This window comes from Pectinophora gossypiella, chromosome Z (genome assembly GCF_024362695.1).
Source record: "Pectinophora gossypiella chromosome Z, ilPecGoss1.1, whole genome shotgun sequence".
Lineage (NCBI taxonomy): Eukaryota > Metazoa > Arthropoda > Insecta > Lepidoptera > Gelechiidae > Pectinophora > Pectinophora gossypiella.
In genome coordinates this window covers 21,440,992-21,454,427 of record NC_065433.1, presented here as the reverse complement: position 1 = coordinate 21,454,427, position 13,436 = coordinate 21,440,992, and the positions used below count along the sequence as shown (strand labels likewise).

Below are 13,436 nucleotides of genomic sequence, written 5' to 3'. Positions count from 1 at the left end.
ATTGAAAATTAAGTGAATTACTAATTAATGCATTAAATTACTTGTCACATATATAAAAATAATTAAAACGGTAAGTAAATCTTTTACTAAAAGTTCAAAATTGCCTTGCAAAGTAAATTAAAAACATTGGGTAATTTATTTTTTACCAAATGGCAACGCAGGGTGGGATTACTTGTTACGTGACTTCAGCTGGGCTAACCTTAAAATATTAGCTGTCACTTCACTTGGCTTGGCATTTTGGTTTTATTATACCATGAATTTTATGATTATTTATCTATCATACAGAGCACAGACTAATATTTTATAATAATAGATCTATAATAGATACTACGTTGATACAATGCCAAAATGCAGTATTCTGGAAATATGGTTTAGGAATCTTTGTATTTGGTAATTAAGTTCTTCTTTCTAAAATTAAGTGAGCACTCAGTGCTTGTAAGTTTCTATTTACAATTAATTGAGTCAATAAATGAACGCTGTGTTAGGTTATGGTGTTTTATCTAGTTGCCATACTGTATTCTGATTTCAGGTTAGTTATTTTACTACCATAGTGCGAAAAATTTAAAATTTATGGATACTGCAACATAATTTAAGCCATATTTTGTGTAGATATTGGTTTTTGTTACCTAGAAATGGCCAGTGAAGAACATAAACAGTTAGCGCATTTTTTGAAGAATGTTCACTTATGTTTGAGGAAAGCGTCAACAAAGGAAGGAGCAGAAGAAGCCTGGCGCCAGCATTGTGAAAATAAAGATGTTCTAAAACATTATGCACAGTGTATGGAGAAACTAGCAACAACTCACTGGACAGCGAGCACTACACGCGAGCATAGCTCTGTGACTTCTCGTATCACATGGGCGGCTGAGTTCTGTTATGATTATTTTATAAATAAAGGATATATATCTCACAGACAGAAAGATATAGAGATATCTGAGAAAATAAACATTACATGTGATGTAGATGAGTGCCATTCACAACCGATAAAATTAATTGATGTTGGAAGTTGCTACAATCCTTTTCAATGTTATGACTTTTTTGATGTGACTGCCATAGATTTATACCCTGCTAATAATTCTGTATTACAATGTGATTTTCTTAAAGTTCTTACTGGACATAATACAAAGATTTCAGATATGAAGGTAGATCAAATTCAAGAAAAGTATTTTGATGTAGTGACATTCTGTTTTCTTTTGGAATATATACCTACATCAGAATTGAGAATTAAAGCTTGTGAAAAAGCTTATAATATTGTGAAGTATGGTGGGTTACTAATTATAAATACCCCTGATTCAAAACATGTTGGAGCAAATTCAAAAATAATGAAATGTTGGCAGTACACTTTAGCAAATATAGGTTTTACAAGGATAAAGTATGAGAAATTTAAACATATGCACTGTATGGCATTTAGGAAAGCTTCATGTAAAGATATAGCACAGAGATGGGCATCATTGCACAGAAAACCATACATGCAGTATGCATTACATATTCCACAAGATTTTAATGATAATACTGAAGAAACAATATATTCGCAGGAAATCAAAATAGAAGTGGAAGATTTTATGGAATTACCATTCCATGAGTAAAGGGATTCCATGAATTATGTGTCTTGATATAATAGGGTTCAATTCTGGAATCATTCTGGAATCAATCAAATCACATAGTCTTGAAATAGATTTGGTTAGGTACCAAAATAAATCCTGTTATGCATTTTTTAGACTTTATAAAATAATTAATTTACATAATAAAAAGCAATTTTGAAAAAGTAGACTTATTATTTATTTGATGTTAAACATATTACAAGTATATTGCTTTCTTACTTGGAACACACCCGTCTAAAATATTAATTGCAGCAACATAAAATTGTTACTTTAACAAATTAATGTTAATAATTTCTGTCAAGTTCCTAAATAGTGAGATGAACAAAATGAGAACCATTCTCATTTAACAGTTCCAAATTTGGCTTTGCGTTTTTCTAGCTTTTCTTTATTTTCAATATCAGTCATAAATTTGGATACAGATTGGCCAAATCTTTCTGCTCTTTTCTTAAGTTTATCTAAATTTTCACCCAAGGGAGGTTTGCTAATAGCTCCACCTGGTTTAGTTGTTCCAGTTTGCCCAAATCTGAGTTTACGTGCCTCTTTTTTCTCATCATCTGTCATCTTCACTGGTAATCCAAACCTTTTTGCTCTCAGTTCTAATCTTGACTGGGTTCTATCTTTATCTCCACTGGGTTCTATCTTTATCTTATCGTTGTTAGTAGAACTATCTGGCTTGACATCTTTTTCTTCAGTTTTCTCTGCAGTTGGTACAGGCGGTGAAGAGGTCACGGAAGAGGCGGTGATCGAAGTTGTAGAAGTGGCTCTGTTAAGAATAATTTTCTTTGCACTTGTGTTCTCTTCTGTTTTGGAGTCTGGCTCTTTTGCCTTTTTGTCTTTTATCTTTCGTTTTAAAGATGTTTCAGGATTTCCCTCATCGGCATAGTTTTTGACAATTGGCGTCGATGGCAACGGTTGATCAACAAGCAATTCTTCGTCATCTTCTAATATCCATGCAGCTTCACTAGTCATGTCATCAGAATCTAGATTTATGTCACCGTGATCATCTGGAGTATCGTTGGACAATGTTGCTTGCAGCCTCTCAATTAAAACGGCTTTATCGCCGGTACTCGGAAGTCCACGTGATTTCAACTCTTTACGTAAATCTAGCACTTTCATTTTAATCACATCAGCTATCGTTAGGTCAGACATTTTGAAGTGATTAAAACCTGCGAATAATTATTACCTACTTTTCTTTGCCTCAAAGCCAACTCCCTTCAAGAAAACACTTGCATAAAGAAATATAATCATTTATAACTGACGCTTCACGCTTCCAAAACGCATCAGTCAGCAAGCAAGTAGCGTTGCCGCTCGATAGTGCCCTATCGATAGTTTTCGATCGAACTATCGATAGTTTACCAAAAAACGATAGTATCGATAGCTCTTTTTTGGCGATACTATTGATAAGCAACGATAGTATCGATACTATCGATAGTTAAAAGATGAAAAACTATTACACTGTATTACATGAAATTTACATGATGAAATTAAGGTCACTATCGATCGTACAAAACTATCGATAGTATCGATAGCTTGCGCAATATCGAAGAGCGATACTATCGATAGTATTGATAGTTTTTTGTTTTTCAACTATCGATACTATCGCCAAAAAAGAGCTATCGATAGTATCGATACTATCGATTGGGTAGATGATTTTGGCTGTTTACTATCGATAGTAAAACTATCGATTTTTCGGCAACACTACAAGCAAGCAAACTAATTTTTTTTAAGGCCTCGTTCTAGGGCCAAATACTTGGTCTTATGCCTCGTTTCAAGTTTATGACTTTTTCTTCAAATTGTCACTCCTGTATTAGCGTTTACGTTTTGCCGGTCCGCAGAGGTCAGTGTTGCTCTATGGCACAACCCAATCCATCGGGCCCGAAGTGTCAAGGATGCGGGCTCAGGCAACCGCGTGTGCCTTTAAAATCGATGAACTATTTATTACACTGCCCCGGCCCGATCCTGATACCCGAACGAATACCTCGACGCATCGGGCCCGATCAACCGATAGTGTAATAAGTGTTGTATCAAACTTTGGTTGTAGGTTGCAATACTAGTTGACTTGTTGGACAGATTTGATACATGGACATCTGTGTACATTAGTAGCAAGAACTCCAAAGTGACATTAGGTACATTTTGAAAACACATTAGGTATTTCTGTTACAAATTTGTAAATAAAAACTGTATTTACCGGTTTTCGTAAAACCCAGCGTACCTCGGGCTCGATAGGAAAAATCTCAGAACAAAAAAATGGTCCGCCGGAGTCCGTGTTGCTCTATGGCTCGATAGCAACTCGAACTCGATAGTGTTATAATGCGGTATTTGATGCGGTATAGTGTAATGTCGAGGTAGGTACCAAGGCGATGTACAGTCTACTATTTGACATAACGATTTTCCGATTTGTTTATAAAAACGTCAAGTCAGTTCAGTGAATAAAATCTCCTTTGATATTTCTTCTTTAATGATAAAATACTGAATAATTTTCATTGCTACCGAAAAATACTATCAAAATAGTAGATATTCCTGACCTTAACTGATTTGTTTAAATTATATCTAAATATTTTCTCTCATCTGTATTTATAGTTTTAAAAGACAAGATATCGTTCTTAAATTGTTTATTTACCATTAGCCGGTACTTATGAATTATACAATAGCATTTTTTAAAATTCGTTGCAAATAATTTGCTTAATGAATATGTTTTAAAACATGAATAAATATAAAGAAAACCTTGCCGAAATGTGTGATTCAGAGCTAGTTGTTGATCAATTAATAAGCCAAAATGAGCATTCATTTCTGCCTATCCCAGATTTCGAATGTGATCCACAACTTGTGATATCTAAAGTAAGTACCTAGGTAATAATTATGTCTACTGACTGTGGATTTTGCAGATAGTCAACTACCACTAAAAAAATTAACATTTGTATAAGATAATGGTTTATTACTTTGTTTTTTCCTATAGCCTATTGTGTTCCATCACAGCTGAGTAAAGACCCTTTTTCCACTGTTCCCTGTCTGTTTTGCATGTCCCCTATAAAATTGTAATAAATATCTGATAATGGGGCCACGGTCTACATCCTAAAGATGCCAAGAATTGCATTTCTGATATGCGGTCAAGACTATAATTTAAGTAAAGGGGAAGGGTACCCTTTTCAATACTGGAAGTGATTGCAGAAGGGCCCCTATTATTGCAGGGTAAAAATAACAATAGTAATAGTACAAAATGTGTCATTAACTGCCTCTAAAAATATTGGAAAGAACTAGCTTCAGCACAAAAGAATAGGTATCGAATTTGCTTTTAAACCCATCTGGATAATAATATCTACCTTACAAAAATCAATCAATCTTTAAGTGTGAATCTTCAAACCTGTTTTTACCCCTATTATCGGTACTTTTGGGATTTATCTAAAAGCCTACTGAATAGAGAAGTTTTAAAAAATCTTTTAGGATCCCTAGTGGGGGAGACCATTTGGGGTCTTTGGTGGCTCAATAATAATCCAGACACCAGTGTTGATGAGGTTGGAAATTAACCTCATAACCCACAATAGAAGAAGATTCCCCCATTGTTTTTAAACTTTTCAATAATGTTACTAATTTACCAAATTAACATTTTTTTTTGTCTTTGACTTGGTAGTTATTCTTTATAATGTAATAGTCCACTTCCTTTGTAATATTAAGAAGAAAAAATAAATGAATGATGATTGTGGAGGAAGCAAAAGAGAATGTCAGTATTGAATCAAATGAAATTCCTTAGTCTCTGTGAGTTTATGTATGTACAAAAAGGAATGTTTAGAAATAAATGGCAATAACAATGATATCTGAAATAAGGCAGAAGAAAATAAGGATCAAAGTACAAAATCTTGAAAATAGTACAAAATGAGTTATATTTAATACAAAAACTTTGGGCCACCCTGTATAATAAATGAATCAGTATTTCCCTTAGTCACGCCATAACTTGCGAAGCAATTTACCGATTTAATTCATCTTTACTTAAGGTTTCTACTATTTTGTAGAAGGTTTTTACTGAAAGAAAAATTTAGAAGATTGCAGAATATTGTTAAACTCTAAACTTAATGGAAATATATGCAGACGGAGTCGCGGGCGGAAAGCTATAATACATATGTAATATGCCAATTATAGTGTGTTCTTAGGTACTTCTGGTTTGAGTAGTGCTTTGCGGTTCAGGCAGTCAATATTTTTTATCTATTTATCTTCACATTTTATGTTAGCTCAATCTCATCTACTCTTCATTGTCGACCATGCAGATGTCTGCTACTTAGATACTCCTGAAGAGTTGCTTAACAAGCCGGAGAGGGGTTTCTTGGATATCGCAAGTTCGATCATCTGGAGTATTGTTCGCATTTGAAGTGGCTGCCTACTCGCTTCTACTGTAATGTGCATAACAACAGTAATGTGTAACTTCATATACAAAATCCTCAATGATCCTTGTCCCGATTACCTACGTAAACGTATCTTTCTCCTTCCTGCACATGCTCGCTCTTAAGAGAGTGTGCAACACAGAAACCTACTTTGTTCCCTGTGCTAATACCAGTCCACGCTAGCTGCGGAATAAACTTTCAGCAGATTTTAGAGTATATCCATCAGTTGCTTCTTTCAAAGTTAAATTAAAAGAGCATGTCTATCACACAATGTCTGATAATATTATATTTATATATGTATATTATTTTAAATATGCATTAATATATTATATTATTGTAGTGTAGTATATTAATATAACATTGGTGTTCTCTTTTTTTTGTTTTTATATTATATATTTGCGTGACTTTATGCCTTCCCATATTTATCGTCCTTTTACACCATGCGGGGTTGGTCAGAAGAGATCACTTTTAGAGATAAGCACATCCTTTGTACTTATTTTTCGTTGTTAATTCTGCTAATGTGTACAATAAAGAGTTTAATATATTTTTACAGGTGCGGAAGCATTACATGGAATATTTAATTAAACTGCTGTCTGTGAATTATGAAACCAATCAGAAGTTACACAAAAATATCTACCTACCCAGTGCTATATGGAGATGTGCTAAAAACATAGAAACAACCGCTGCACAAACTTGCATGGTGGTACAACTGTACAGAAAATATATTACGTCTGCAGTATGTTGTTTTTAATTATCTACTTTTTATGATTTATATTGCCTTTATGTTCCTATAAATGAGTGCCTTATTCAGACATACGGCACGTTTTCATACAAAAGCCCACTTCTTGCCCCGATCACTGTCCCGGTAAACTCCCGTTACCGTTTGTTTACTCAAGGGGATTCAGCCCCGCTTGCATAACTACTCATCGTGAGAACGTGGTCGAATTTTAATCCGCATGGCTTTAATTAAACCACCAAGAATGGTGCCTGATAGAGTTAATTTCTTTTTGAATGAGTTAAATAATGCTAATCTTACCTTACAACTAATTTCAGATTAAAGAGTTGAAAAATGATACTAAAAAAGGTAAACTAAATAAAAATCTTTATGACTACCTGCACAGTCCACCACAAAATGAAAAAAAAATACAAACAGACTTCAGTGCAATAGATAAATGCAGTTGCGAATGTAATTGCCACCTACATAGAAAGCGTCGCAAAACATCGCAGTTTTCTGAGGTACTAGAAGTTATGCAGACAGATACTCCTAAGATTGTGAAAAATGATGAATTACCCATCACTGTGTGCAATGAGGTGAATAAAATACCTGTTTTAATAAATTCACAAATTGAACCACCACAAATTATACAAAACGCTGTGGATACAGCAAATAATCAAAAAGAATTAAATACAAACCAGTCTAGTCCATCCAAGAGGTCTGTCAGAATGTCTGTGGAATTACAAGAATCAGATGAATTAATGCTTCAATTGGAAAAACTATTTCACAGTGATCCGAATGATGATGATTTGTATGATACCGCTCTATGCAGTACTGAGAATATCATCGCAACAGAAGATATAATTAAAACGGCCCAAAATGATAATGCAGACACTGCAATTCCCAATGTAAACCCTTCAATAATTGAGAGTCATAGTATTCAAATCAAGTCTTTAGATGAAAGGCTGGCATCACTGACTGGGTTGCTGACAAACAATGCTGAAACAGTGACTGGGCAAGCAAAAGTTGATGTACCAAAGACGAAGAAGTCGAGTTCCAGCAAATGGTTATGTGAAGAGTATTTCTTAAAACAGCGTTTCCATGAAATGTTGGACGAAATGGGAGACGCCAATAGGAAAAAGCTTGCGCGGGTAATGATTCCATGAATTATTCTCGTTCTTATTGATTTAATTCATAGTTGATGTGCGATTAAAATAATTTATTTCTTAGGTAAAAGAAATATTGTTGGTGTTATTTGGCGAAGATGATGATAACGACGCTATTGTGTCGCCATTTGAAGTAACTCCAGAACTTACAATCAGTTGCAAGGAACGCATAGCTCCTTGGGTTGTGAAGCTTCTGACTCCTTACTATATGAAGGGGCGTATTCGAGGAAAAACCCTGTTCAAGGCGCTGGCCAAACATCTTATAAGATTGATCTATCAATGCAGCCGATATCCACGTAAGTGACTACATTTTATATTTGTACGGGTGAAAGACTTATTTGGAGCTGGTGTAAGCTAATAGGGTTTTGAATAGTTCGGATAGCCATGACCAATGATCTCCTCAACCGTTGTGTTAGGGTGCCTTGGAATCAAGACATTTCAAATCATTGTGGCCTTATACTGTTGTTAATCTAAATCAACTCAACATCCTATATCCTATCACCCTTGGTCTCTATATTCTGTTAACAAGATATTAGGTATATTTCTTTTTTGCATACACATATACATAGCGGTCAAACAAATAACCCTTATTGGCTTCGCCGCAGTCGGGTAATAGGTAAATATACAATTTAATTTTTCTAAGGTTACCCATTCATTGCACAAAGGTGAATCTACAATATTGTGTTTTGTTTTCAGAGCATTATGAAGTGCAAAGCTTTGTGTCAGACTTCTTGAAAAATCATAAGTTGATACGTTGTGAAGCAGATTTCAAGCAATTCAGAATTGAAAACATTTAAATAATTAATTAGGTAGGTACATTACTACTGAAATTATACGTATTTTTCATGGTTTACTAGATTGTATACTGGATATAATTTTGTTTGTTAATTAATATGTAGGTACATAGGTACCTAACCTATCTATTGATTATGTTACAATGTATCTTATCATAGTGTGGACCTTAATTAGTCCAATAGTAACACAAATTTCCAGGTTTTAAACAATAAAACAATTTAGAACAATAAAGAGACAATGTTCCTGAGATAGGTATCTATACCCAGTTGTTTAATATATCGCGGGAAACGTGAATCAACCGCTCTACTTCTTTTAAAAGCCTTTCTTTAGTGGGCAGGCTAAGTAAGATAAGATACTCTGTTACATTTGTTACAAATGATGTTGAAAAAATCTTGCCGTACAAGTTCGACTCGCAGGAGTATTCCGTACCACCTCACAATTTATTGGCGTAGGTAGGTATTTACCAAATAGGTATATAGGTACGTAATATGGATTTATTAATTCGGTTCATCCTTAGCGCGAGTCCAAGTGACACTTGGCCGGTTTTTGTAGTGATTCATTTTAGACCATGTTGTAGATAATGTTAATAAACTTTTCGTGTGGGTCAGAATGGTGGGCGAACTGTTGCAAGAAAATATGAATATGTTACAAAGGTACGAAAGCAATATACCTCATTTTCAATGTAGGTAAATACCTCCGTGAAACGGTAGAAATTATAATATACCTAGTGAGCCGCGGTTCTGACGGTCTGAATGGCGGCTGTATGTTGAAAATGAACGTAATTGATAAGATACGGTTATGTGATATTTACCAAAGCAAATAAGTGGTGCAGTGGTTTGAGCGTTGGGCTCACGGTCCGGAGGGCCCGGGTTCAAATCCCGGTGGGGACATATCACAAAAATAACTTTAATCCCTAGTTTGGCTAGGACATTACAGGCTGATCACCTGATTGTCCGAAAGTAAGATGATCCGTGCTTTGGAAGGTACGTTAAGCTGTTGGTCCCGGTTACTACTATGTAAGTAAGTAGTCGTTACATGAGCCACGTCAGGGGCCTTTGGCGGCTCAATAGTAACCCTGACATCAGGGCTGATGGGGTTGGTAATCCACCTCACAACCCACACGATAGAAGAAAAATACCAAAGCAATATAAGTACATTCAATGTCCTTACAAAATTGTAATCTTAATCAAAATCTGTCCAGTAATAAAAAATCAACAAAACAAATTGAGGCGCTTTCACACTAACGATTTTTCTCAGCGATTTCTAATCATTTACCCGTCGTCATAGAATAAGGAATAATATGCCATCGTTTATCAAAAGTAACAAAACGATACAGCAGTGTTATTACTTTCACCATAATAAATACAATGTGCGATGACGTGTTATGGTTTCTTGTAGGTAATTCGATTACATAGGTCATGTTGCTGTATCTTTTAAATCGTTAGTGTGAAAGCGCCCATACTATAAATTTGTTTTCTCGTTAATTACTCGTCGTTCATATTTGCAACAATACACACGCCATTCTGACCCGCACAACTTTTCTTGTAGGTATATTATAATGATTGCAGTGAGGACCCACCTTAAATTTTGATTGTCTTTATAAGAATGCAAGGTCTTTGAGATGGACAAATAGCATAGGTTTAGTAAGGTCTACTATTTGTGTTTTTTGTGATTGTAGATGAATTAATACTCAACAGTTAATGAGAAGTAACCATTTAATCTACACATTTAATGTTAACAACACTGTATGTCTTAATGAATACTATAGAAATGTTATCTCTACAGTCTTAAATAAAAATAACACAATTGTATTATGTCTTTAATTTCTTGCAAGTTGACATTTCATCTTTAGTTAATTTTCTTTTCTCTGTCTTTGTAAACCATGCTGTTATAGTCTTCTGTGGGTTTTGGGTTTTTTTCTCAGGTTGTCTTTTATTGCAGTCATCAGATTTATTTCGAGAGTTATTTACAGCAGTAGATACTGGGTGCCAAGATAACATTTGAACTGGTTTCAAACAGGATACGGCTGTCTCAGCGTCCACATTGTTGACATCAAGCCACATCTGAAATAATATTACAGTTAAACAAAAAAATTGGCTTAACTATCATAAGCAGGCCCTGTTATTGCAGATACTTGAACAATTGTTTTGTTTATTTTGGTTTCTGCAGTTAGCTATGCACCAATGACAAATCTTGAGTGATTTTAGTCTTGTTTTATTGACTGAAGTCATATCAATATTTATATTTTACCATAGTAACACTCTTTGGATTTTACAATTTATAATGTTGTCTTGATAGATAAACTCTTTATTTCTATAAATAAATTACTTGCCATATTCTTATATCAAATTGCAATTACTAATATAAATACAAATATAGTATAATTAAGATGTAAAACATGTGTTAATTACTATCTATACTATATACTAGCTACTTGACAACTTGAGGAAAATTTTCTTTGGTGTTTGTGTGGATCCTATGACATCATCAATAAAATTGGTCAAACATCATACTCATTGTTACTTAATTCATGAATAAAATTCGAAAATAAGTCGAATAGTAAAATGAGTTTGATTGATTATCTTAGACTGGCTTCTATTTCTATATTAGCATTTTATAATTTACCTTTGACCTTTGTATTTAACTATACCCTACTGTTTGTTAATGCATAATGAAACTGACTTGTATTTGTTGGGGTGTATCCAATATTGCTGGCATTCTGTGGTGGAGCCACTTTAAAGTGTCATTAGATTCCAAAGTGATGACAGAGTATGAATAGATAATTGTGGTAATGTGTTGCCACACATAGTATAGTCCAGCCATATACAGGAGATTAATTCCTCTCCAGCCCTCTTGGTTGCTATAAGTATTGCTCCATGTTGAGGGGTCATCAATCTGAAATCAATACCATTTTTATATTATTTTATTCCCAGATTCCTTGGCCAATGTGCCCCTTGCTCACTCGGCACTTGCTAACTGAGTATGTGTGTGACCTACCTTTGTCTCTCTAGCCTGTGGTGCATAGATATAATATGGTTGCTTTACTTTGGCAAGTTTTTCAGTAGTTTTCCATTCATAAAAACCTTCAACTGGTATAATGCACCTTCCTCCACTTCTTAATATTGGACCATATAATTTTGATGTATTGATATTTTCCAATCGGCAGTTGTTAGTACTTAGGTTGTGTGTTCTATAATCACCCTGAAATATTTTAATTGGGTTATTCTCAAACATTTTGTAAGTCTACTGATGTTAGGAGTAAATAGAAATGTGTGTATTTACTTTGTGCCATGGAGGTATTATCCCCCACAGCATTGGTTTCAGCACTCGGTCAGTGTTAGCAGCATGTCTATATTTACTGGCAGAAACAAGAACCGGCGTTACGTCTGACGGTGCGATGTTGTAAGAAGGTGTATATTCTTTTCCATTGTTGTGTTCATGCAACCATTCTGGTTTTATGTACAAGTCTCCTCCATTCGCTTTGTAACTGCATGCACAGCAAACTTGTTCCTGGTTCAGTGATCTTTAAAAAACAAGATAATGAGATGTAAACAATTATTTCTGTGTTCATAAACATATCAGTCGGCACATACTTACAAGCCTGTTCTACCACACATAATTTTTAAGTTGTTACTATATTATTATTACTGTGAGTGAGTTTGTAAAAGCTTTACGGAAGAGGGAGAATTAAATATGAATTACTGCTACTTTTACTTAATGTCAGAATACAGAGAAGATAATTATCATAGATACATTAGAATTAGTAGGTACCCTTCGAAAACAATAACAAAACAAAAGCAATCAAAGCGTAGGTAGGTACCTACCTAATGCAAACTTTACAATTTTTTTTTTTTTTGTTTGGTTTTCCCCGAAGGGTGAGGCAAAGGGAACTATGCCCCTACAGCCATGTCTGACGTATTTTTTTTCTTGATGATTAATGAAATGATGAAAGGTGATGATGATGAAACCTAAGCCCCCACCCTCGGAGTAGACTCCTACTCCGAACCCCAAACGAATTAACTCAAAAGTCCGCATAAACTTTTGAGTTATGAAGCGGCTTCCTGACACGAAGCGAAAATAGGCAGATACACTTTGTTTATTGAATACTCCAATATAATAACACTCGCGAATGTCTTCCGACTAACTTAATGCGATCATTAACCACAAAACACCACTTCGTATTAATTATTTAGATCATTCAATGAAGAAAGTAACTGTCCCGTTCCCGCCTCCCGCCAAAAAGCCTTCACACTGACAGTGACACACACACACACAACAGATTTTTTTTTATCAAAAATAAAGGCATGGGAAAGGCAAAGCCGTGCAGCCATCGTCTTAATGCAACAGCAATAACCCAAATAATATTCTTGAACCGATCAATACCTATGATCAATACGCAAATAACTTCGCCTTCGCCAGCATCAGACATCGAAGTTTTGTATTTAATATTTTTTTGTTAATTTAAATAAACAAGTAAAGGTATGCTCGCACGAGCAATTTTGTCTCCGCGACTATTTTGTCTCTCACATTCTCACATCAAGTCTATGGGTTAATATGGAAATGTGCACACAAAGCGATACGCGACTCCCGGGAGATTTTTTGTCTGCGGGTTCGGAGACAAGCTCGCGACGCAACAGTCTCATTCCCTATTGGTTTTAATTTGGGTAATTTGGTTTTTATGGTAGTGTGCGCACGGGCGACAAACGAAGCCAGGTCGTGAGGGATATTACATTTATCCAACATTCGTCAATCATGACTTTGTATTGAAAGAAAAATCGACCTTATTATT

General features: G+C 34.8%; 4 protein-coding genes across 8 annotated transcripts; 2 read left to right on the top strand and 2 right to left on the bottom strand.

The window, feature by feature from the left end:
* The first annotated feature begins 189 nt into the window (after positions 1–189).
* On the top strand, positions 190–1,756 carry LOC126380653 (S-adenosylmethionine sensor upstream of mTORC1). Of its 3 annotated transcripts, none has more exons than XM_050030216.1 (2): positions 190–390; positions 530–1,756. In XM_050030216.1, exon 2 carries the CDS (start codon positions 633–635, stop codon positions 1,581–1,583), a length of 951 nt encoding a protein of 316 aa, XP_049886173.1. In that variant the 5' UTR covers positions 190–390; positions 530–632; the 3' UTR covers positions 1,584–1,756. The 3 variants fall into 3 exon arrangements, with proteins under 3 accessions (XP_049886173.1, XP_049886174.1, XP_049886175.1); XM_050030217.1 differs by having other exon boundaries at positions 190–435; XM_050030218.1 differs by having other exon boundaries at positions 190–529; positions 610–1,756.
* Positions 1,753–3,023, bottom strand: LOC126380658 (SAP domain-containing ribonucleoprotein). Its single transcript, XM_050030224.1, has one exon. The coding sequence runs from the start codon at positions 2,745–2,747 to the stop codon at positions 1,938–1,940; it is 810 nt and encodes a 269-aa protein (XP_049886181.1). The 5' UTR covers positions 2,748–3,023; the 3' UTR covers positions 1,753–1,937.
* A 729-nt stretch (positions 3,024–3,752) lies between these two features.
* Positions 3,753–10,458, top strand: LOC126380637 (uncharacterized). 3 transcript variants are annotated; one of them, XM_050030186.1, is made up of 6 exons: positions 3,753–3,943; positions 4,402–4,436; positions 6,525–6,707; positions 7,025–7,837; positions 7,917–8,148; positions 8,549–10,458. In XM_050030186.1, exons 3-6 carry the CDS (start codon positions 6,540–6,542, stop codon positions 8,647–8,649), a joined length of 1,314 nt encoding a protein of 437 aa, XP_049886143.1. In that variant the 5' UTR covers positions 3,753–3,943; positions 4,402–4,436; positions 6,525–6,539; the 3' UTR covers positions 8,650–10,458. The 3 variants fall into 3 exon arrangements, with proteins under 3 accessions (XP_049886143.1, XP_049886142.1, XP_049886141.1); XM_050030185.1 differs by lacking the exon at positions 4,402–4,436; XM_050030184.1 differs by lacking the exon at positions 3,753–3,943 and having other exon boundaries at positions 3,974–4,436.
* LOC126380655 (abasic site processing protein HMCES) lies at positions 10,345–12,465 on the bottom strand. The gene is made up of 5 exons (XM_050030219.1): positions 12,245–12,465; positions 11,930–12,170; positions 11,645–11,848; positions 11,330–11,542; positions 10,345–10,710 (listed from the first exon to the last, which is right to left on the bottom strand). Exons 1-5 carry the CDS (start codon positions 12,262–12,264, stop codon positions 10,459–10,461), a joined length of 930 nt encoding a protein of 309 aa, XP_049886176.1. The 5' UTR covers positions 12,265–12,465; the 3' UTR covers positions 10,345–10,458.
* Positions 12,466–13,436: the final 971 nt, after the last annotated feature.

Coding starts and splice junctions, on each gene's coding strand:
- LOC126380653 (XM_050030216.1), top strand. CDS start 633: ATGGCCAGTGAAGAACATAAACAGTTAGCGCATTTTTTGAAGAATGTT.
- LOC126380658 (XM_050030224.1), bottom strand. CDS start 2,747: ATGTCTGACCTAACGATAGCTGATGTGATTAAAATGAAAGTGCTAGAT.
- LOC126380637 (XM_050030184.1), top strand. CDS start 4,302: ATGAATAAATATAAAGAAAACCTTGCCGAAATGTGTGATTCAGAGCTA. Junction 4,437..6,524: donor CACAACTTGTGATATCTAAA/GTAAGTACCTAG, acceptor ATATTTTTACAG/GTGCGGAAGCATTACATGGA. Junction 8,149..8,548: donor TCAATGCAGCCGATATCCAC/GTAAGTGACTAC, acceptor TTTTGTTTTCAG/AGCATTATGAAGTGCAAAGC.
- LOC126380655 (XM_050030219.1), bottom strand. CDS start 12,264: ATGTGTGGTAGAACAGGCTT. Junction 12,171..12,244: donor ATGTGTGGTAGAACAGGCTT/GTAAGTATGTGC, acceptor TGTTTTTTAAAG/ATCACTGAACCAGGAACAAG. Junction 11,543..11,644: donor CACAGGCTAGAGAGACAAAG/GTAGGTCACACA, acceptor TATTGATTTCAG/ATTGATGACCCCTCAACATG.